The sequence below is a fragment of the Abramis brama genome, assembly GCF_963993115.1.
Source record: "Abramis brama genome assembly, chromosome: 16".
Classification (NCBI taxonomy): domain Eukaryota; kingdom Metazoa; phylum Chordata; class Actinopteri; order Cypriniformes; family Leuciscidae; genus Abramis; species Abramis brama.
Window position 1 is genome coordinate 36,608,297 of NC_139978.1, and position 21,686 is coordinate 36,629,982.

The window sequence follows — 21,686 nt, forward strand, 5'->3', positions numbered from 1 at the left end:
GTGTGTGTGTTATTTGTACCTTGTTGCATTGAACGGAGGTGTGGAAGTGTGGCAAGCACAGGTTGAGCACCATGATGATGATCCTGCATCTACAGCGGAGAGAGAGAGACTCTGAAACACCAGAGAGAGAGAGACACACACACACACACACACACACACACACAGATCAACAACACCAGAGAAGAGTAACACACACAACTGTTTATGGTCCAAATGACTGGAATGAGCTACACAAGTCATTTATCTCAATCTCTGCATAAAAAAAACTACTACGGTGTGTTTTTATCACAGCTTGTTTTAAATGATTGTATATATGGGTGTGTGTGTGTGTGTGTGTGTGGGTGTGTGTGTTGTAATGTATTTAAGACTTGCCTGGTTAAATAAATACAATAAAATCATCAATCATACTGGAACAACACAGGCACTTTCAACAGAGTTACTGGAACTAAACCTTTAAGGGAAAAATACACTTCTGCAAAGAATGTACATTATACACACGCGCGCACACACACACACACACACACACACACACACACACACACACAGCCATGTTTATGTGATTTGTCAGGACATTCCATAGGCGTAATGGTTTTTATACTGTACAAACTGTATATTCTATCCCCCTACACTGCCCCTATCCCTAAACCTACCCATCACAGGAAACATTCTGCATTTTTACATTAAAAAAAAACACTGCTTAGTATGTTTTTAAAGCCATTTGAAAAATGAGGACACCCAAAATGTCCTCATATATCACCTATTTTCCCGAGTGTCCTCATTTGCAGGTGTGTTATCATAAAAATGTCCTCAGTTGTCACAAATTAAGTCAGTATTTTAGTGTAACACTACCATGGTCATGTATATATTTCATATTACCGATGACAATATGTTTACCACGTGATTTATGATATTGCATTGTAAATAATACGACGGCTTTGAGTAAATAAAAATAGTATTAATGCACGTTCAAAAAGCTCAAAATAAAAAACTAACTGCATAAATTAATTAATAACGTCGCATAAATTACCTTATTATATTGTGTGCTTGTTACTGATGAAACGATCGTGCTAGACAGAAAGAGTTTAAAGATCGAGAAAACGATAAATAAAGCACATAATATTTGATTTACACTGATGAAAACAAAACTCACCCGCAGGAGAAGAAACAGCAGCGGCGCTGACGTCACAGCTACTTCCGGGAGCAAAGAGGCGCGCGCGGCTCAGCGCTGCCCCCTGCTGGCGGGACACGACTTTACTAGCTGATTTATCCCCTTGGATTGCATGAAATATATCTTAAAATAATTAATCGAGTGTTTAATGATATGATTTAGTCATTTAAATTATTAATACACGATAAAGTAAAAGATAAATGAAGTAATTTGAAAGTTATTTTCTCGCGCGCGAACTTGTTTGGACTGGAGAGGCGCGCGCAGAAATATCCACACAACATAAACATAATCTCATAAAGTCATACCAGTTTCCACAAAATGAACAAGTATATTCACGTTGATTCTGTTGTCGAATTCTTAAGCTGTCATCTTAAAGAGAAGAACGTGATAAGTTGAGGAGTAAAGTTAACAAACTCCAAAAACAACATTCAGATTTCAGGGCTTTACAAAAGACGTTGATACTGGATTATGACTGTCGCTATTGTTGTTTTTGTTCCAGACCAAAGAAATATCAACATACCTGTCAAACTGGGCAAAAAAAAACATGTTTTTATTAATGGGAAATAATAATAGGCTACACTTAGGCTATCCTGTTTTTTATCAAACGTCTCAAAAAAGACGATATGGATTGATGTGTCTTTATCGTTTAATGTGTTTTTGATTGAGCATTTTTACGCAAGTCATTACAGTAACATAAATACAAACAATAGAAGTATAAAAACATAGCATTTGTTCTCTAAATCAATTAATTACATCATCAAATCATATAATTACATCAGAACTACATCGAAAGGAATATGGTTTTGGGAAATTGTTGATGCATTTGAACCACATGTTACAGGAAAACAAAGCTGAAATATCGGCTTTATTAATTCACAATAACCAGAACGATGAAATAACAGTAATTTTAATCTTTTTTTCAAAATATTCACACGCAATATGTTGGTATACTGGAAATAACGATTTGACACATAAATAACCATCATATCCACAGCCTGTCTGTCTCTACCCACAACACTGAACATAGCAGCAGCTCTCAGAGAACCTTCCAGAAACACCGATGTAGAAGAAGTCAAAGCAAGTTCGGTTGGCTGTAATTTTGCACCGAATAAAAATAAAATAAAAATAAAAACTGAGACAAAAAAACTTTTATTTTTTTCAAGTAATTCTATCTGCAGATAGGAGCCCTCTGTTTGTGTCTAATGACCCCTGGCGTTCACGTTTAGAAACTGAAACACCAAACCATCACTGAAGCTTCCAGATGCCTTCAAATACTGAATAATTAAGACTTCGTAAGGTCTGTTCTGCTCACCAAAGCTGCATTTATTTGATCAAAAATACAGTAAAAAATTTGAAATATTATTATAAATGTAAAATATATGTTTCCTATGTGAATATATAGTAAAGTGTAATTTATTCCTGTGATCAAAGCTGAATTTTCAGCATCATTACTCCAGTCTTCAGTGTCACATGATCCTTCAGAAATCACTCTAATATGATGATTTGATGCTCGAGAAACATTTATGATTATTATCAGTGTTCATATTTTTGTGGAAAAAGTGACAGTAAAGACATTAATAATGCCACAAAAGATTATATTTCAAATAAATGCTGCTGTTTTTGAAATTTCCAAATGATCAAAGAATCCTGAAAAATAAAATTGATCACGTTTTCCTAATTGCTAATAATCATAAGTATTTCTTGAGCATCAAATCCTCATATTAGAGTGATTTCTGAAGGATCATGTGACACTGAAGACTGGAGTAATGATGCTGAAAATTCAGCTTTGATCACAGGAATAAATTACACTTTACTGTATATTCACATAGAAAACAGCTGATTTAAATCATAATAACATTTCACTATTTTCACTGTATTTTTGATCAGATAAATGCAGCTTTGGTGAGTTTTCAAAAACATTTAAAAATCTTACGTATTTCAAACTTTTGGCCGGTAGTTTATAAACCCTTCAGGAAAGAGATGGAGAACTGTGTGCATCTGTTGTTCGTTCACCTCGGGTCTCTTTTGCACAGACGTCGATTGTCTCTGATAAAAGTTCACGTCTAAATCTCTGTGGACTCGATGCGCTCCAGTCGGGACGGTCCGGGCCACGGAGGCGCCAGCTGATGCAGGGCCGGTGTTTTGGGATCGTCGGGAGAGAGAGTGGCGGTCACCGGGACGGGGATGGAGAGGGAATCGGACCCGAGCTGCCCGACCCGCTCCTCCAGCGCCTGGTTCCTCTGCAGCGTCTCCACGTAGCTGATCTGCAGCTGGGCCTGGTACTTCAGCACGCGCTCCTTCTCGTCCTGCCAGGTGTGTCTCTCCTGAGCGAAGGTGAGCGCTTGTCTCTCGCGCTGCTGCCGCTCCAGGTGTAGCTCTCCCGTCAGTCGCTCCAGCTGACGGCGCAGGTCCGCCTCCTGACGCTGCGCTTTAGCCTCGTCGCTCTGCAGGCTGAGGAACGAGTCCACCGTGGCGCTGAGGGGCTCGGGCGTCCGGGGCGAGTGAAGGCCGGCCCACGGTAAACTGATCGCGCTCCTGCAGCTCAACTCGTTCAGGGCCCGTTTCAGACCCAGAACCTCGGCTTCGAACACCACCAGCTTGTCCCGCAACATCGACACCTGAGAGACGGCAAAACATACGAGTGGAATCAATGCCAACATAAGGCTGCGTTTATTTGATCTAAAAATACAGTAAAAAAATGTGAAATATTATTATGATTTAAAACATCTGTTTTCTATGTGAATATATAGTAAACCAAAACCATACGAGTGGAATCAAATGCATTATTAGATCAAAAATACTGTGGAAAATGTGAAATATTATTATGATTTAAAACAGATTTTTTCTATGTGAATATATAGTAAAGTGTAATTTATTCCTGTGATCAAAGCATTAAATTGATAAAAATCAAGTGGAATTGATTACGAGTGGAATCAACATATGGCTGCGTTTATTTGATCAAAAATACAGGAAAAATTAATATATGAAGATATGAGTTAGGGATGCACCGATACAGAAATTTTGGCCGATACCTTTATATTTGAAAGCCGATAACCGATATATTGGCAGATAAATCTAAATAAAAATTTTGGCCAATACCGATAACCGATAATTATTTATATTTGAAAGCCGATCAACGATATATCGGCTGATAAACCTAAATCCAAATTTTTATATAATTTTTGAGATTCTGATAACAAAAACAAAAGTCTCACAATTAAAAGCCACGTTCCAAACACACAATTATAATGCTCTCATTATTTGTGGCAATAGCCAACAATACATTGTATGGGTCAAAATTATCGATTTTTCTTTCCAAAAATCATTAGGATATTAAGTAAAGATCATGTTCCATGAAGATATTTGGTAAATTTCCTACCGTAAATATATAAAACATGTATTTGTGTGAGTGAATGCAGCACAATCGCCAACATAAATGAACAACTTTAAAGGAGATTTTCTCAATGTTTAGATTTTTTTGCTCCCTCAGATTCCAGATATTGGCCAGATATTGTCCTATCGTAACAAACCATACATCAATGGAAAGCTTATTTATTCAGCTCTGTTTTTTAAAAATTGACCCATGTGACTGGTTTTGTGGTCCAGGGTCAGAATGTAGTGTTTCTGCAGCACCTCAGTCAGCGTTCGCTTCAGTTCTCCTTCACATCTCTCCAGCTCTCGGCTCTTGCTGGCGTACGAGTCCTTCAGGCCGATCATGGTCTCCTCGCGCTCCTTCAGCTGGGCGTTGAGCTCCTTCATTTGACCCCTGAGGGCCACCATCTCTCCGGCCCGTTGCGTAACCTCGTTCTGACTCTCCCGAAGCTGCTGCTTCAGCAGAGAAATCTCGCCCACTTTCTGACACAGCTGACACAAACACAAACCAAACGCACACAAGTCAAGTCTCCTTCATTTATACAGCGCTTTAACAATATAGAGCGTTTCACAGCAGCTTTACAGTGATAACAGGAGATTACAGTAGCAGAGATTGTTTAGGCTTTACAGCAGATCTAGAATAAAGTTATTGTCCAGATAAAGTTAGTTTTGATTGATTCACTTCCGTTGTAAAGATCATTAGTTATTAACTCAGGGGCCGCTAACACACACCGCTTTAACTGAAAACAGAAAACGTTTAACGTGTTCTGGCCGTTGGACAGATGCACTTTTATCATGGATAGATGCACTTTTATGATGGACAGATGCACTTTTATGATGGACAGATGCACTTTTATGATGGACAGATGCACTTTTATGATGGATAGATGCACTTTTATTATGGATGGATGGAAGAGCCAGGAAATTTTTAATATAACTCTGATTGTGTTCGTCTGAAAGAAGAATGTCATATACACCTCGGATGACTTCAGGGTGAGTAAATCATGGAGTAATTTTCATTTTTGGGTGAACTATCCCTTTAAATTTGATCTTCTGCTCCTCTCACCTCCCACTTGGTCTCCTCGAGGCGGGGCAGAATATCCGCCTGCTCTTTCCGGTAATCCAGGCACTTTCTCTCCAGCTCCTCCCTGTGGGCGAGCAAGGCGCTGATCTCGTCCTGCAGGCGCAGCTGGTCCTGCTGGAGCCGCCCGATGTGGGCCTGCAGTGCATGCTGGGAGCGCTGGGCCCGATGGGTCACCTGATGGAGCCGCCCGGCGTAGTTCTGCCTCAGGTCCTCCATCTCGCGCTCACACACTCGCTGCTTCTCCTCGAACACCTGCGCGATGGCCGCCTCGCTCTGGTCCAGGTTACGCCGCATGTGGATCACCTGAGGAGGTCATGTGACTCATTCAGGTGTTATTGTTGCTTTGAGAAAATCATACGGGTACGTTTGGGTTTATCTCACTCTCCCCCCCCCCCCCCCCCTCTCTCTCTCTGTGTGTGTGTGTGTGTGTGTGTGTGTGAGAGAGTTTGTGTGTGTGTGCCTATGTCTGCATGAGTGAGTGTGTGAGTGAGTGTGAGTGTGTGTGTGTGCGTGCGTGCGTGTGTGTGTGTGTGAGTGTGTGTGTGTGTGTGTGTGATAGTGTTAGTGAGTGTGTGTGTGTGTGTGTGTGTCTGCATGAGTGAGTGAGTGAGTGAGTGAGTGAGTGTGAGTGTGTGTGTGTGTGACTGAGTGAGTCAGTGAGTGAGTGAGTGAGTGTGAGTGTGTGTGAGTGTGTGTGTGTGTGTGAGTGAGTCAGTGAGTGAGTGAGTGTGAGTGTGTGTGTGTATGTGTGTGTGTGTGAGAGTGAGTGAATGAGTGTGTGTGTGTGTGTGTGTGTGTGTGTGTGAGTGAGTGAGTCAGTGAGTGACTGAGTGAGTGTGAGTGAGTGAGTGTGAGTGTGTGTGTGTGTGTGTGTGTGTGTGAGAGTGAGTGAATGAATGAGTGAGTGTGTGTGTGTGTGTGTGAGTTTGTGTGTATGTGAGTGAGTGAGTGAGTGAGTGAGTGTGTGTGTGTGTGTGTGTGTGTGTGTGTCTGTGTGTGTGTGTGTGTTTGAGTGAGTGAGTGAGTGAGTGAGTGAATGAGTGTGTGTGTGTGTGTGTGTGTGTGTGTGTGTGTGTAATGTGAACGTGACCCTCACCTCCTGCTCCTTCTCCCAGAGCCGGTCCTCCAGGTCCTGGATGATGTCATCAGTGGAGGGCGTGTCCTGGACGGTCGTGCCGGTCACATGACAGAGTCTCTGATACGATAAGCAGCTCTTCCCGGAGCAGGACTGTCCGCTGTCGGACACGCTCAGCCCGTTCTGATAGTTGGGCCGGTCCGGTTTGTCCCGCGGCGCCGATGACGATGCGCTGCTCAGCCGGTTGATGTGGCTGGTGGAGGCGCTGAGGGGCCCGAGGGCCGGAGCCGGGCCGAAGCTCAGACTGGGACCGGTGTATGTGGGAAGGCTGGTCAGGGAGTCGGACATGCCGGCCGGGCCGTCGGTGCCGTGGGAAGGGTCCCGGTCCCGGTCTGGGCTGTCCGGCTCGCACAGGGACTGAGGGGCGTCGGATCGGCCCGATCCTCCAGACTGGCCCAGCAGGTTCTGCATCGAGTGGAAGCTCTTCGGGACGACGGGTTTGAAGGCGGAGGGTCGGACCAGAGCAGAACTGTTCTGAAGGAGACAAACACACACAGCATAAAAGGGAAAGTTCACCCAAAAATGAAAATTATCATGGATAGATGCACTTTTATGATGGACAGATGCACTTTTATGATGGACAGATGCACTTTTATCATGGATAGATGCACTTATGATGGATAGATGCACTTTTATCATGGATAGATGCACTTTTATGATGATAGATGCACTTTTATCATGGACAGATGCACTTATGATGATAGATGCACTTTTATGATGATAGATGCACTTTTATGATGATAGATGCACTTTTATGATGGACAGATGCACTTATGATGGATAGATGCACTTTTATGATGGATAGATGCACTTTTATGATGGACAGATGCACTTTTATGATGGACAGATGCACTTTTATGATGGACAGATGCACTTATGATGGATAGATGCACTTTTATGATGGATAGATGCACTTTTATGATGATAGATGCACTTTTATCATGGACAGATGCACTTATGATGGATAGATGCACTTTTATGATGGATAGATGCACTTTTATGATGGATAGATGCACTTTTATGATGGACAGATGCACTTTTATGATGGACAGATGCACTTATGATGGATAGATGCACTTTTATGATGGATAGATGCACTTTTATGATGATAGATGCACTTTTATCATGGACAGATGCACTTATGATGGATAGATGCACTTTTATGATGGACAGATGCACTTTTATGATGGACAGATGCACTTTTATGATGGATAGATGCACTTTTATGATGGACAGGTGCACTTTTATGATGGATAGATGCACTTTTATGATGGACAGATGCACTTTTATGATGGATAGATGCACTTTTATGATGGACAGATGCACTTTTATGATGGATAGATGCACTTTTATGATGGACAGATGCACTTTTATGATGGACAGATGCACTTTTATGATGGACAGATGCACTTTTATGATGGATAGATGCACTTTTATGATGGACAGATGTACTTTTATGATGGACAGATGCACTTTTATCATGGATAGATGCACTTTTTTCATGGATAGATGCAGTTTTTTCATGGACAGATGCACTTTTATGATGGACAGATGCACTTTTATGATGGATAGACGCACTTTTATGATGGATAGACGCACTTTTATGATGGACAGATGCACTTTTATGATGGATAGATGCACTTTTATCATGGATAGATGCACTTTTTTCATGGACAGATGCACTTTTATGATGGATAGACGCACTTTTATCATGGATAGATGCACTTTTATGATGATAGATGCACTTTTATGATGGACAGATGCACTTTTATGATGGACAGATGCACTTTTTCATGGATAGATGCACTTTTATCATGGACAGATGCACTTTTATCATGGATAGATGCACTTTTATCATGGATAGATGCACTTTTTTCATGGACAGATGCACTTTTATGATGGATAGATGCACTTTTATCATGGATAGATGCACTTTTTTCATGGACAGATGCACTTTTATCATGGACAGATGCACTTTTATGATGGATAGATGCACTTTTATGATGGATAGATGCACTTTTATCATGGACAGATGCACTTTTTTCATGGATAGATGCACTTTTATGATGGATAGATGCACTTTTATGATGGACAGATGCACTTTTATGATGGATAGATGCACTTTTATCATGGATAGATGCACTTTTATCATGGACAGATGCACTTTTTTCATGGATAGATGCACTTTTATGATGGATAGATGCACTTTTTTCATGGATAGATGCATTTTTATCATGGAGAGATGCACTTTTATGGACTTCAAAACAGAAACAGCCATTCACTGCCATTATAAAGCTTGGAAGAGCCCGGACATTTTTTAATATAACTCCGGTTGCATTCGTCTGAAAGAAGAATGTCATAAACACCTAGGATGGCTTGAGGTAGAGTAAATCATGGGCTAATTTTTAATTTTTGGGTGAACTATCCCTTTAAATAGCCTTCATAAATGTGTTCATTCTATCCATCCATCCATCCATCTCCCGCTTCAGTCGTACCTGCTCAAGTTTTCCCGAGACCGCGAGAATCTTAGGTGGCGTTCGACTGTCCCTCTTGCTGTTGTTTCCGTCTCTGTTCTTCCCCGGTGCGACTCCATCATGGCTCTTCTCGGCTCCGTGACCCACGACGTTCCCACACGCATCCAGAGTCACTCCTCCTCCGGCTCCAGTCCGGTGTTTCCCGTTCCCCTCCGGCCCGTTCCCGTTCCCCGGACCCCTCTCCAGCCGGGACGAGGCGATGTTACCCAGTCCTCGATCTGTAGTGAACTCGTCACTGGAGCCCTCGGATGACGGAGGCTGGTGGAGACGGTCGGATGGAGGCGGGTGGAGCCGCTCGGCGCTGGATCTGACATGATCTCGCCGGGTCAGAGCCGGGCCTCGAGGGAGGGTGGTGCGCGTGCCCACGCTCTTCATGGCGAACTCCTGCTCGCCCGCCACCCCACTGCCGACACTACCCATCCTGGGCGAACCGGGCCGTCACTCAACCTCCACATGGGCCGATACTGATGCCGGACCTCCTGACAGACACTGAGGCGGACACAGGGGTGAGAAAGCACATTCAACATTCAAGAAAGAATCATCAAACTATTCATCAAAGATGCATTAAATTGATCAAAAGTGACAGTAAAGACATTTAAAATGTTACAAAAGATTCTATTTCAAATAAACGCTGCTCTTTTGAACTTTCTATTCATCAAAGAATCCTGAAAAATAAAATGCATCACGGTTTCCACAAACTGTTTTCAACACTGATAATAATCATAAATGTTTCTTGATCATCAAATCATCATATTAGAGTGATTTCTGAAGGATCATGTGACACTGAAGACTGGAGTAATGATGCTGAAAATTCAGCTTTGATCACAGGAAAAAATTACACTTTACTGTATATTCACATAGAAAACAGATGTTTTACATTATAATAATATTTCACTGTTTTTACGGTATTTTTTATTTTTTTTAAACGCAGCCGTGGCGAGAAAACCTTTGCATGACAGTAGCATGATAAGAGTTAATCAAATAGATTCACAAAGCATTCTTAAGAATAAATAAAGTTACGAATATTTTGTATTCCCAAATACATTTCTTAAGAATGCTCTTATCTTTTTTCTTAAGATCCGGTGCTCAAGCAACATGTCTTTAGGATCTCCAACCATAAACAAATGCACTTATAATAATGCACTAATAATTTAACCCAGTGAAAGAAAAATCCTTTCTTGTCACACTATTTCTGAAACCTGACACTCGAACACCAGAACCACAGAACAAATCTGCAAAACCACACACTAGTTCTCGACCTTCGACTCAGTTTTCAATTTCATAAAACACTTTTTGCAAACCACAACACACAATTCTCTATATAACACACACAAATCTAACCAGAAGTCTCTTGATTTTCTTTTTCAAACACAACCTATCAAAACACCACAGTAATTCATCAGCGCCTCACACACACTCCTCACACACACACTCACACACACTCCTCACATGTGCAAACACTCATGCTTTACTGAACACCGACCAATCATGGCTTTAGAATAGATCTATAAATAGGTCAAAGGTCAAGTTATAGGTTCGGACTGTGTAATACTGTATTCACAGTCACAAATGCTTACAGTAAAAAAATGTATAGTTTGATTTCAATCTTGCTTTCATGTTTACCGTTAATTTTTCAACATCTCTCCGCCAATTACTTTCAGTCTTGAACAGAAATGTATGTAAAATGAGTGCTTTAGGTTTTGAATAACTGTGTGCATATGATATATCCAAAAATATAATATTATGGCAAAGGTGTTTGCAACGCAACACAAATGTTTGCTTTTGTGATATTTTGAATGCAGTGCTTTATTTTGCAAGAGATGTGAGTCATTTTGCATTTTGTGTGTGCAATTCTTGGATTTGTGTGTAAAGTTTTGGGGGAAAAAAGAGGCAAAGTTTTGAAAATGTGTGTGAGCAGTTGAAAAAACCCTGTAAAACACTCATATTGAGGCCGTTAAAGACTCTGAGTGAGATGCAGCACCATGTCCAACCAACAGGGGCTTCACACTCCAGTGCTTTACCATTACCTCATCTGTTCGCTCACTTGCACATCTCACACACATTTGCTTTGGCACATTGGCTTGTGATGGGCCACGAGGTGACTTATGTGTGGCTTTGTGTGTAAGGTGAATCAGAATGCATGAGCAAACTTTTATTGCCTCCTTAAGGCCTCAACCTCCCTGAAATCCTGTAAGTTGTGATCTGAGCGGGCAGCATCGAGTCCACCTGTGTGTCCAAACACAAAAGATTGCATCGCCTTTCATGTGCTGTGTTGTGTCTGAATAGAGACCTGCAGCTCCTTCTAAAAGCATGCATCTTAATAAAGCCCTGCTCTAACACACACTCTCCATTTTCTGCCTAACAATCTCCAGCTTCTGCACACAAACAAAGACGCAGCATGAAGATGGAAACCTGCTTTCTCGTTCCTTCAATGCATTACATAATGCGTGCTCGCTGGCTTTATGTGCGAGAGAGAATGGAGGTCTTTATAATAACGCTGGTTATAATGCGTGCTCGTACTCACTGTTTCAGCACCGCGGACAGCGACGCGCGTCACATCGGTCGCGTTCATTCACCGTCGCGTCCACAGAGAGTCCATTAAACCACCGAGCGGTGTTTATCTTTACAGGAGCAAGTCTCAGATGATGATGATGATGATGATAGTCAGTGGATGCGTGTATCAGCTGAGCCACACACCCACCTCAGCCACGCCCCTCTCTCGCGCGTCAGCCACGCCCCCTGAAACGCAGACGGCACTGCGCATGTGCGTAGAATGTGGCATGAAGTCAGTCAGGCAGCGACGTGCGCATGCGCACTCCTGAGAGAGCCATAAAAAGGATGTGAAATATTTCCTCAGCAAGCACATTTATTTTATATTCACGTTTTTCCTCAAACATATTTAATATGGACCAATGTATGGTTGATGTAACATCAAAGAAGTCTACGAGAACGCTTAGTAAGTTACCCTTTGATGACTCTTTGGCCAGAAATATGTTCCCTAGGTCAAACATGGACCACTGTATGGTTGATGTAACATCAAAAGACGTCTATGAGAATGTATAAGTTAGCCTTTGAGGACTCTTTATCGAGAAATATGTTCAATTGGTCAAACATGGACTACTGTCTGTCTGATGAAACATCAGAAGGAGCCTATGAGTGTGTAAACAAAGTTAAAATTCAAATACTTTAGCCAGAAATGTATGTTCAAAAGGTAATTTGTAGGCTACTATATGGATGAAACCGGAGTCGGAGCTTCGTAAAGGGTTAAAAATAACCTTTTTTTATCCAATGATGTAGATATTCTCCAAAATGTCTGTAACCACAGTGTTCAGATTAAACATAGTAGCGTTCATGAATGAATCATTGTTTTTGAACGATTCGAATTGACTCGGTTGAGTCGCTCATAGAGAGAGTCGTTTGTCGCCACCTACTGGCGGAACGATGCAACTTGCAGAAAGAGTCACTGTAAAATCCCCATCACTAATAATAAACACACAAGACTGAGTGAAACAATGAAAAGTCCTGTTTTTGATTCAATTCTCCCATAATTCCAGTGTTTGTTTGGCAGCTCTGTGTTAATGTTCCTCAGGTTTTGAAATCTCTCACTGATTTAATGTTCAATAAAAGCAGATCATGCGATATTTGCATATTGATGTGGGATTTGCATACTGAATTGTTATTGGTCTTGACATCTTTGCATATTATTTAACCTTTTTACTCTTTTTTTCATGTTATTGTTTGTGTTTATTTAAAGGTTAAATTATTGCCATGTAGGTTTCAGCTTTAAAACATACATAAAAAATGACAAAACATTTTTAATTTTATTAAATTTGTCTTGGTCAATCCTGCAGAGTCACAAGAAACACTGAGAAGCGAATCTCATGCATCTCTCCTCTATAAAACACATGCGTTCATGTCTTTTCTCTTCCAGGAGAGCTGCAGGTTATTTCACACACTTGGTCTCCATTCACAAATTCACAGATGACATCAACTCGCAGCTGTTACCATGGCAACCGGCTCCATCAAAGAGACAGCTTGTGTGTGTCATGTGACAGGAAGAAGACGTGCCATGAAAAAAAGCCTGTAAGTGTTAATGTCAGATCAGATGTGGAGAATCCGATGTTTCTGAAATCTATGCAATCTGCCTTTCACTGTTCAAATAGGGTCTGATATTCTGCTTATTTTTTGGATATTCAATAAAAAAAACAAAAAAAAACACCATCATTAAAAATACAGAAATTTAATAAAAAAACATTTTATTCTGCTTGCCTGCACAATAAACCCTTCCCATAATAATTTAATATGGCTTTACACTTAACAATAAATTGCACTTATTTGATTAGCATCATATTTTTAATGGTTTTATTATTAATACGGTGATTATCTAAATGGACTGAATCGGACTAAATCTGAATTAATAAATGACATTGATCATTCGAATCTAACCATGTCTTGTCAATAAATAAAACAAACTCAGCCAGATATTTATTATTTTATGATTTATCCTTAAATACCATGCTTTTACATATTCTTCAGTTATTGAGTTCAGTTATATTATTCAGTTATATTCTTCAGTCAAACAATTAAAATCAATTAATTGCACAATGTGGATAAATTAATCGCACATCAAATTTGGCTAAGAAATTAAGTTAAAGTCATTATTGTGTTAAAAAAGCATCAACAAAAAGTAGCTTATGATTTTTTTTTTTTATTTGACTCATTTTTGGGTGAACTGTACTTTTAAAGGGTTTTTATTCATTTGGAAATATGAAATGTTTTTACATGAAATGATACTCTAAATAAGAAACTAAAACTGACAGTAGGTGGCGGTAAATGTCTAAATGAGTGAGTCATCTATTCATTAGATTCGTTCAAACGACTGATTCATTCAGTTCTCTCTCTCTATGAACGAGTCATTGAATCATTGATTCACCCGATTGATTCACCCAAACCGCGGATTCATTCAGAAATTACATTTTCGGAGGAGCACAACAGTTCTGCTATTGCTTTATAGGTAACAAAAACAGACAATATTGTGTCTAAAATATAACACAATATTAACTTCTTATTTATTGAACTGTTGTATAAAATCAGTATCACATTTGATGAACCACATTGACTTCCATAGTAGGAAAAAAAATACTATGGAAGGGGGTCCATCAACTGTTTAGTTACCAACATTTTTCAAAATATCTTCTTTTGTGTTCAGCAAAAGAAAGAAACTCGTACAAGTTTGGAACAACTTGAGGGTGAGTAAACAATGACGATTTTCATTTTTGGGTGAACTGTGTCTTTAAGAAAAGTGTTGCGGTGAGTTTTAATGCCATCTAGTGGATTAGAGGAAAATAACAACAAATACGGCCTTTGTACCCTATCATTAATTTATTACGGGAAAACACCAAAGGTATAGTTAAGAAAATAAGTCTAAATATTCTCTGAATATTCTTTGATTTCCTCCCTTGTGTTTCCTCTGTATTTCCGTCGATCACCACTAGAGGTCCTCAGCTGCATTAATAACAAACTCCACACAGCAGCTTTAAAACACCAGCAACATTTATTTATTCTTTCTTTAAAAAAGTGTGCATATGTCTAAACAAATTTACAGATTTTTAACATAGACTTAAAATGAATAAAAAGAACACAAATCTATCAACAACATGGTATATGAGCTTCCTCAGTGTTTCTGTCTTGTTTTCCAGCACAAATATCTAAACAATGAAATATCTGCCAATGAAGTCACTAATTTGGATATATTTTTTAGTCTTAATATCTTCAGTCATTTTGTTTCTTGTCCAGTAAATGTATCTTGATTCAAGAATGTTTAGATATTTGTGCTGGAAAACACAAATATGTAAAATTAAAATGTAAAATTAAAATAAACAAATAATTAAAAATAAAAACAATTGAAATAAAACCCTGAAAATGAAATGAAAATGAAAATCATAAAAATGTAAAATTAAAATAAATAATTAAAAATCTAAATGATCACTCACTTAAAACTTTACCATAAAATGTCAAATTAAAATAAACAACAAAAAAAAACAGCACAAATATCTTAACAATGAAATATCTGCTAATGAAGTCACTGATTTTCCAGTCTTAATTTCTTAAGTAATTTTGCTTCTCCAGTAAATGCATCTTGATGCATCTTGTTTATATATTTGTGCTGGAAACCCTAGGGAGAAGCACATGTTTGTATGTACACGAGCTGTGAATCTGCTCCTAAAGCTCGTAGAAGTCGAGATGTGCTCCGGATGGGAAGTCGTTGTCCAGCAGGAGTTTGATGAGTTTGGACCCGGATTCCTCGCAGGACAGAAGCTGGTGCTCGGAGAACATCGAGGAGAACGAGCGACGCAGGTTCAGGTCTCCTGAGAAACGACGAGCTTGAAGCTGCATGTCTGTGTCCAGAGGACCTGCGGGTCACAGTGAGTCCAGCACACCGTCAGTGAACATGCAAGACCTCTCCTAAAACATGCAAGACCTTTCCTAAAACATGTAAAACCTTTCCTAAAACATGCAAGACCTCTCCTAAAACATGCAAGACCTTTCCTAAAACATGCAAGACCTTTCCTAAAACATGCAAGACCTTTCCTAAAACATGCAAAATCTTTCCTAAAACATGCAAGACCTTTCCTAAAACATGCAAAATCTTTCTTAAAACATGCAAAACCTTTCCTAAAAACATGTAAAATCTTTCCTAAAACGTGCAAGACCTTTCCTAAAACATGCAAAATCTTTCCTAAAACATGCAAGACCTTTCCTAAAACATGCAAGACCTCTCCTAAAACATGCAAGACCTTTCCTAAAACATGCAAGACCTCTCCTAAAACATGCAAGACCTTTCCTAAAACATGCAAGACCTTTCCTAAAACATGCAAAATCTTTCCTAAAACATGCAAGACCTTTCCTAAAAAACATGCAAGACCTTTCCTAAAACATGCAAAATCTTTCTTAAAACATGCAAAACCTTTCCTAAAAACATGTAAAATCTTTCCTAAAACGTGCAAGACCTTTCCTAAAACATCCCAGACCTTTCCTAAAACATGCAAAATCTTTCCTAAAACATGCAAGACCTCTCCTAAAACATGCAAGACCTTTCCTAAAACATGCAAGACCTTTCCTAAAACATGCAAAATCTTTCCTAAAACATGCAAGACCTTTCCTAAAACATGCAAAACCTTTCCTAAAACATGCAAGACCTTTCCTAAAAAACATGTAAAATCTTTCCTAAAACGTGCAAGACCTTTCCTAAAAAACATGTAAAATCTTTCCTAAAACATGCAAGACCTTTCCTAAAACATGCAAGACCTTTCCTAAAAAACATGTAAAATCTTTCCTAAAACATGCAAGACCTTTCCTAAAAAACATGTAAAATCTTTCCTAAAACATGCAAAACCTTTCCTAAAACATGCAAGACCTTTCCTAAAACATGCAAGACCTTTCCTAAAAAACATGTAAAATCTTTCCTAAAACATGCAAGACCTTTCCTAAAAAACATGTAAAATCTTTCCTAAAACATGCAAGACCTTTCCTAAAAAACATGTAAAATCTTTCCTAAAACATGCAAGACCTTTCCTAAAAAACATGTAAAATCTTTCCTAAAACGTGCAAGACCTTTCCTAAAACATGCAAAATCTTTCCTAAAACATGCAAGACCTTTCCTAAAACATGCAAAATCTTTCTTAAAACATGCAAAACCTTTCCTAAAACATGCAAAATCTTTCCTAAAACATGCAAGACCTTTCCTAAAACATGCCAGACCTTTCCTAAAACATGCAAGACCTTTCCTAAAACATGCAAGACCTTTCCTAAAACATGTTAAACCTTTCCTAAAACATGCAAGACCTTTCCTAAAACATGCAAGACCTTTCCTAAAACATGCAAGACCTTTCCTAAAACATGCAAGACCTTTCCTAAAACATGCAAGACCTTTCCTAAAACATGTTAAACCTTTCCTAAAACATGCAAAACCTTTCCTAAAAACATGCACGTCTGCTTTAAGGTACAGGAGATCGATCATCAGAACTCGACACTCACCCGGGGCGTAACTCAGCACCCGTACATCCGGCTCCTCTTCGGCTAACACTCGGAACATCATGTCTCGGGCCGCTTTCCCGGTGCAGTACAGGACCCACGAGGGGAAGGGCTTCAGTGCACACAGAGAGCTGATGTTCACCACGGTTCTCCTCAGACCCAGACGACGGGGGAACGCCTGCAGAACGCCGGCCGTCAGACTGAGCGCGCCGCTAACGTTCAGCGACAGGTAGCGGTTCACCTCCGCGGGGTCCGTGAACGACTGAGCGAAGCGAGACACGTCGCCCAGAGACGCTGAGAACAAGAGACACACATTTCTTTACATTACAAGAGAACGATCAGCTCTCTCAGCGTTATGAACAAGCGTTCTTCCAGTAACTTTAAAATTTAAGTTATCTGATCTTTAATAATGTTCTTAAAACGTAAAAACATTATTTATACATCATTCATGGAAATGTTACTACTTGTTTCAGAGAACATTTAATAGTAACATAACATTTTCATTTCTGTTTGAAGAATGAAATGTTCCCTTAAAGTCAATAATTGTATCCCTTAAAACTCATCTTTGATCACCAAAATGACATATTAAAGCGTTTTTTTCTTGAAATTTTTTATTCATGACTTAATATATCTTGAATGTCGTGTCTTAATATATCTTGAGAATGTCTTAATATATTTTGAATGTTGAATTCGACACCCTTGCCTCATTTAATATATGCGGTTCTATGAATATGCAAATGAGCCCCGCCTCCACTCACTCACTGAGAGGCTGAAAAGAGAGAGACACGTTCTTTTACATTACAAGAGAAAGATCGGCTTTCTCAACGTTATGAACAAACGTTAGCACGAAAAAATTATGGAATTATTAAACATTCATGGAACTTTTTTAAATGTTACTACTTGTTTCAGAAAATACTTAAAAGTAACATTCCCAGAATGTTTGAAGAATGGAATGTTCCCATAAAGTCCCCCTGTAGTCAATCATTGAATCCCTTAAAACTCATCTTTGAAATATCTTGAATGTAACTCGACACCCTTGCCTCATTTAGTATGCGCGGTTCTATGAATATGCAAATGAGCCCCGCCTCCACTCACTCACTCAGCTCAAAAATACACTGGTTGACGATCACACGTTGATCTGATTGGTTACAAGGTAGTTTGTGACGTCAGAAACACCAGCGATTTCAAAGTGTGTTTTTGAGACTGTCTTTGGTTCACTGCAGTTTTAAGGAGGAAATACTCAGCAATGGAGTCGACTTATGAATTTACACATGGTTTGTCTTGAAGCACATTAAAAACACCACATAGACACATAAACAACATTAAAAGCTGGATTTTCACCACAGGGGGACTTTTAAAAAGTTATTCCTTGTTAACTGAACATTCCATTTTGTAACATTTGAACATTTCCATTCCAAGTAGTAACATTTAAAAATGTTACAATTTGTGCCAACGTTTCGAGAACAGAAAACAATCTATTAACTTTCCTGGGAGAACGTTTGTTCATAATCTGGATTAAACCCCAAATCAAATACTAAAACATTAAAAGCTTGCTTAAAAACACCACATACTCATGATACACAACATTTAAAGCTGGATTTTCATCACAGGGGATTTTAACGCTCACATAACCAAACATTTTTTTTTACGTTTTATGGAGAAAATACTCAGCAATGGTGTCGACTTATGAATTTACACATGGTTTGTCTTAAAGCATATTAAAAACTCCATATAGACACATAAACAACATTAAAAGCTTGATTTTCACCACAAGTCTCCCTTGTGGTGAAAATCAAGCTTTTAATGTTGTTTATGTGTCTATATGGTGTTTTTAATATGCTTTAAGACAAACCATGTGTAAATTCATTAATTAATTAATTTAATGTTCACATAACCCCAAAAAAATATAAAACTCCAGCACACCTGCGTTGTTGATCAGAAGCACGTGGTCCATTTCAGTCGAGTTCGTCTCTTTAAGCGCCAGCACCGTTGTCTCCACTCCTTCTGTCTCCTCCAGATCCGCTTGAACGCATCGAACGTCCAGTTTGTTCTGTCCACACAGACTCACGATGTCTTCCTTCAGCTCGTTCAGCTGGGCTGTGCTTCGGGCCACCAGAACCAGGACAGATCTGGGCTTCAGCCGACAGCTCAGCTGGAACGCCAGCGCTCGCCCGTAACCTTTCGACGCTCCTGTGATGATGCACAGAGCTCTTCCCAGATCCCTGGGCTCCCGAGAGATCAAGTCTTCCATTGTGGGACGTCTGGGAGTCGAATGATGGTGAAACTCAGAGACGGAGCGTTTTATGCGGAGAGACTCCGAGAGGAACGAATCCATTTCACACTGAGAGCCATGAGAGATCATTCATGAAAGTGTTAAAGTTGTGCATGATAGAAAACCAGCACAAATATCTAAACATTCTTAAATCAAGATATATTTACTGGAGAAGAAGCAAAACCCTAAATATTTTTTGATGGTAACACTTTATAATACTGTTCCGTCATTAATGAATAACTACACAGGAACAAACGCACTATTAACACTCTAGTAACTGCTATTAACTAACAACACACTCTGATTAACACATTAGTAAGTAACAGCGCTCAGTTGAATGTGGTAGTTCACTATTAGCTAATCAGTAACTAATATTTTTTCATTCCTCACTGAGAACTACTATATACAGGTTCATAATTAATATCAATAATGCATAATGTATAATATAAGGTAACGGTAACCCACTAGTAATGACTCGAGTGTTTCTACATCTTTCTAAAGGAACTACTAATTATTTGGATCAGTATCTAAAGTGAAAAGCTTAATAACTCTCTAGTAATTAGTAAAGTGTTATCAATTTGACAATTACGTAAGTTTATGCTTAGAAGTTTATTTTTCTGCCCCCATTGTCAGATATTTGTTCTTGTTTTAAGCACAAACTCACTTCATTTTCTTAATATCTTCAGTCATTTTGCTTCTTCTCCAGTAAATGTATCTTGATTTAATAATGTTTAGATATTTGTGCTGGAAAACAAGACAGAAACACTGAGGAAAAAAGATTATTAATCTTAGTTAGTGTTAATTTTAGCATTCGCTAATACAGAGATCCAGCCAAACTCAATCGATTAGTGTAAATCACTTTAAATCTCGTCTTACAAAAATGAGAAAAACAAGCAAATTATGATACAGGAACCAGCGAGAGTGAAGCAGAATAACAGCCGGAGTGGAAGTGTAAATGCGGAACAGGACAGAAAAGAGATTCTCTTTCAGAAGATAAACAAGCAGAACTAAATAATTATGAATATATGAATTATATCCTTCCTGAAGTGTGTCGTGTATGTAATGTCCATCACTAATCAGATGTCCATGTGTTGTCATGCGATGATCAGGAGGACACACACACTCTTTCTGACAAATTTAACAAACTACACAAACAGCCACACACATTATTTTATAACACATTATTAAAGAATCAGCAGAAAGCCTAACCCCAGCTGCTCCCGACGAGCTGGATGGCGCCTTGCATGGCTGACACCGCCGTTGGTGTGTGAATGAGTGTGTGAATGAGTGTGTGAATGAGTGTGTGAATGGGTGAATGTGAGGCAATGTAAAGCGCTTTGGTGGCCATAGGTCTGTGAAAGCGCTATATAAATGCAGTCCATTTACCATTTACAATGCAATGCATGATTCAAAAAATCAATACGGAAAGGCTGCATTTATTTGATCAAAAATAGTGAAATATTATTGTAATGTAAATCATCAGTTTTCTATGTGAATATATAGTAAAGTGTAATTTATTCCTGTGATCAAAGCTGAATTTTCAGCATCATTACTCCAGTCTTCAGTGTCACATGATCCTTCAGAAATCACTCTAATATGATGATTTGCTGCTCGAGAAACATTTATGATTATTAGCAGTGTTCATATTGTTGTGGAAACTGATACATTTTATTTTTCAGGATTCTTTGATGAATAGAAAGTTCAAAAGAATAGCATTTATTTAAATAGAATCTTTTGTAACATTATAAATGTCAATTTAATGATCAATTTAATGCGTTGTTGATGAATAAAAGTATTAATTCCTTTAAAGAAAGCTACTAACAATGTTAGTCGCTTTGGATAAAAGTTTTTGGCAAATGCATAAATGTAAATATGATTGAATTAGACTGTCATTTTGGAGACAAATAAAAACTGTGCCTATTATTATTCTTTTAATTTGACCTTTTAATTTATGAGCAGATTCATGAAGTTCTCATCACTCGTCTTTAAAAGCAACCCATGATGCACCTCGAGAAGTGTTATATTACCGTAGTATTACTTATATACTATTATATTTAGCAATATTTAAAAAAATTTTTTTACACTTT

General features: G+C 38.9%; 3 protein-coding genes across 6 annotated transcripts in view; all 3 read right to left on the reverse strand.

The window, feature by feature from the left end:
- ubox5 (U-box domain containing 5) overlaps window positions 1-1,196 on the reverse strand; it is a 12,597-nt gene extending 11,401 nt beyond the window's left edge. Inside the window, exons 1-2 of one of the 4 annotated variants that reach the window (XM_084086678.1) lie at window positions 1,151-1,196; window positions 20-89 (exon numbers count right to left, since the gene is read on the reverse strand). In XM_084086678.1, coding sequence (XP_083942804.1) covers window positions 20-73 — 54 coding nt within the window. In that variant the 5' untranslated portion in view covers window positions 74-89; window positions 1,151-1,196. Of the gene's footprint in view, window positions 1-19; window positions 112-1,027 lie in introns of all 4 variants that reach the window. The other 3 variants (XM_084086676.1, XM_084086677.1, XM_084086679.1) reach the window with 3 other exon arrangements.
- A 600-nt stretch (window positions 1,197-1,796) lies between these two features.
- Window positions 1,797-12,018, reverse strand: lzts3b (leucine zipper, putative tumor suppressor family member 3b). Its single transcript, XM_084086665.1, has 6 exons — window positions 11,818-12,018; window positions 9,255-9,782; window positions 6,721-7,233; window positions 5,607-5,927; window positions 4,802-5,032; window positions 1,797-3,786 (listed from the first exon to the last, which is right to left on the reverse strand). Exons 2-6 carry the CDS (start codon window positions 9,711-9,713, stop codon window positions 3,232-3,234), a joined length of 2,079 nt encoding a protein of 692 aa, XP_083942791.1. The 5' UTR covers window positions 9,714-9,782; window positions 11,818-12,018; the 3' UTR covers window positions 1,797-3,231.
- A 2,816-nt stretch (window positions 12,019-14,834) lies between these two features.
- Window positions 14,835-20,295, reverse strand: sprb (sepiapterin reductase b). Its single transcript, XM_084087915.1, has 4 exons — window positions 20,264-20,295; window positions 19,251-19,668; window positions 17,331-17,621; window positions 14,835-15,706 (listed from the first exon to the last, which is right to left on the reverse strand). Exons 2-4 carry the CDS (start codon window positions 19,660-19,662, stop codon window positions 15,516-15,518), a joined length of 894 nt encoding a protein of 297 aa, XP_083944041.1. The 5' UTR covers window positions 19,663-19,668; window positions 20,264-20,295; the 3' UTR covers window positions 14,835-15,515.
- Between the last annotated feature and the right edge of the window lie 1,391 nt (window positions 20,296-21,686).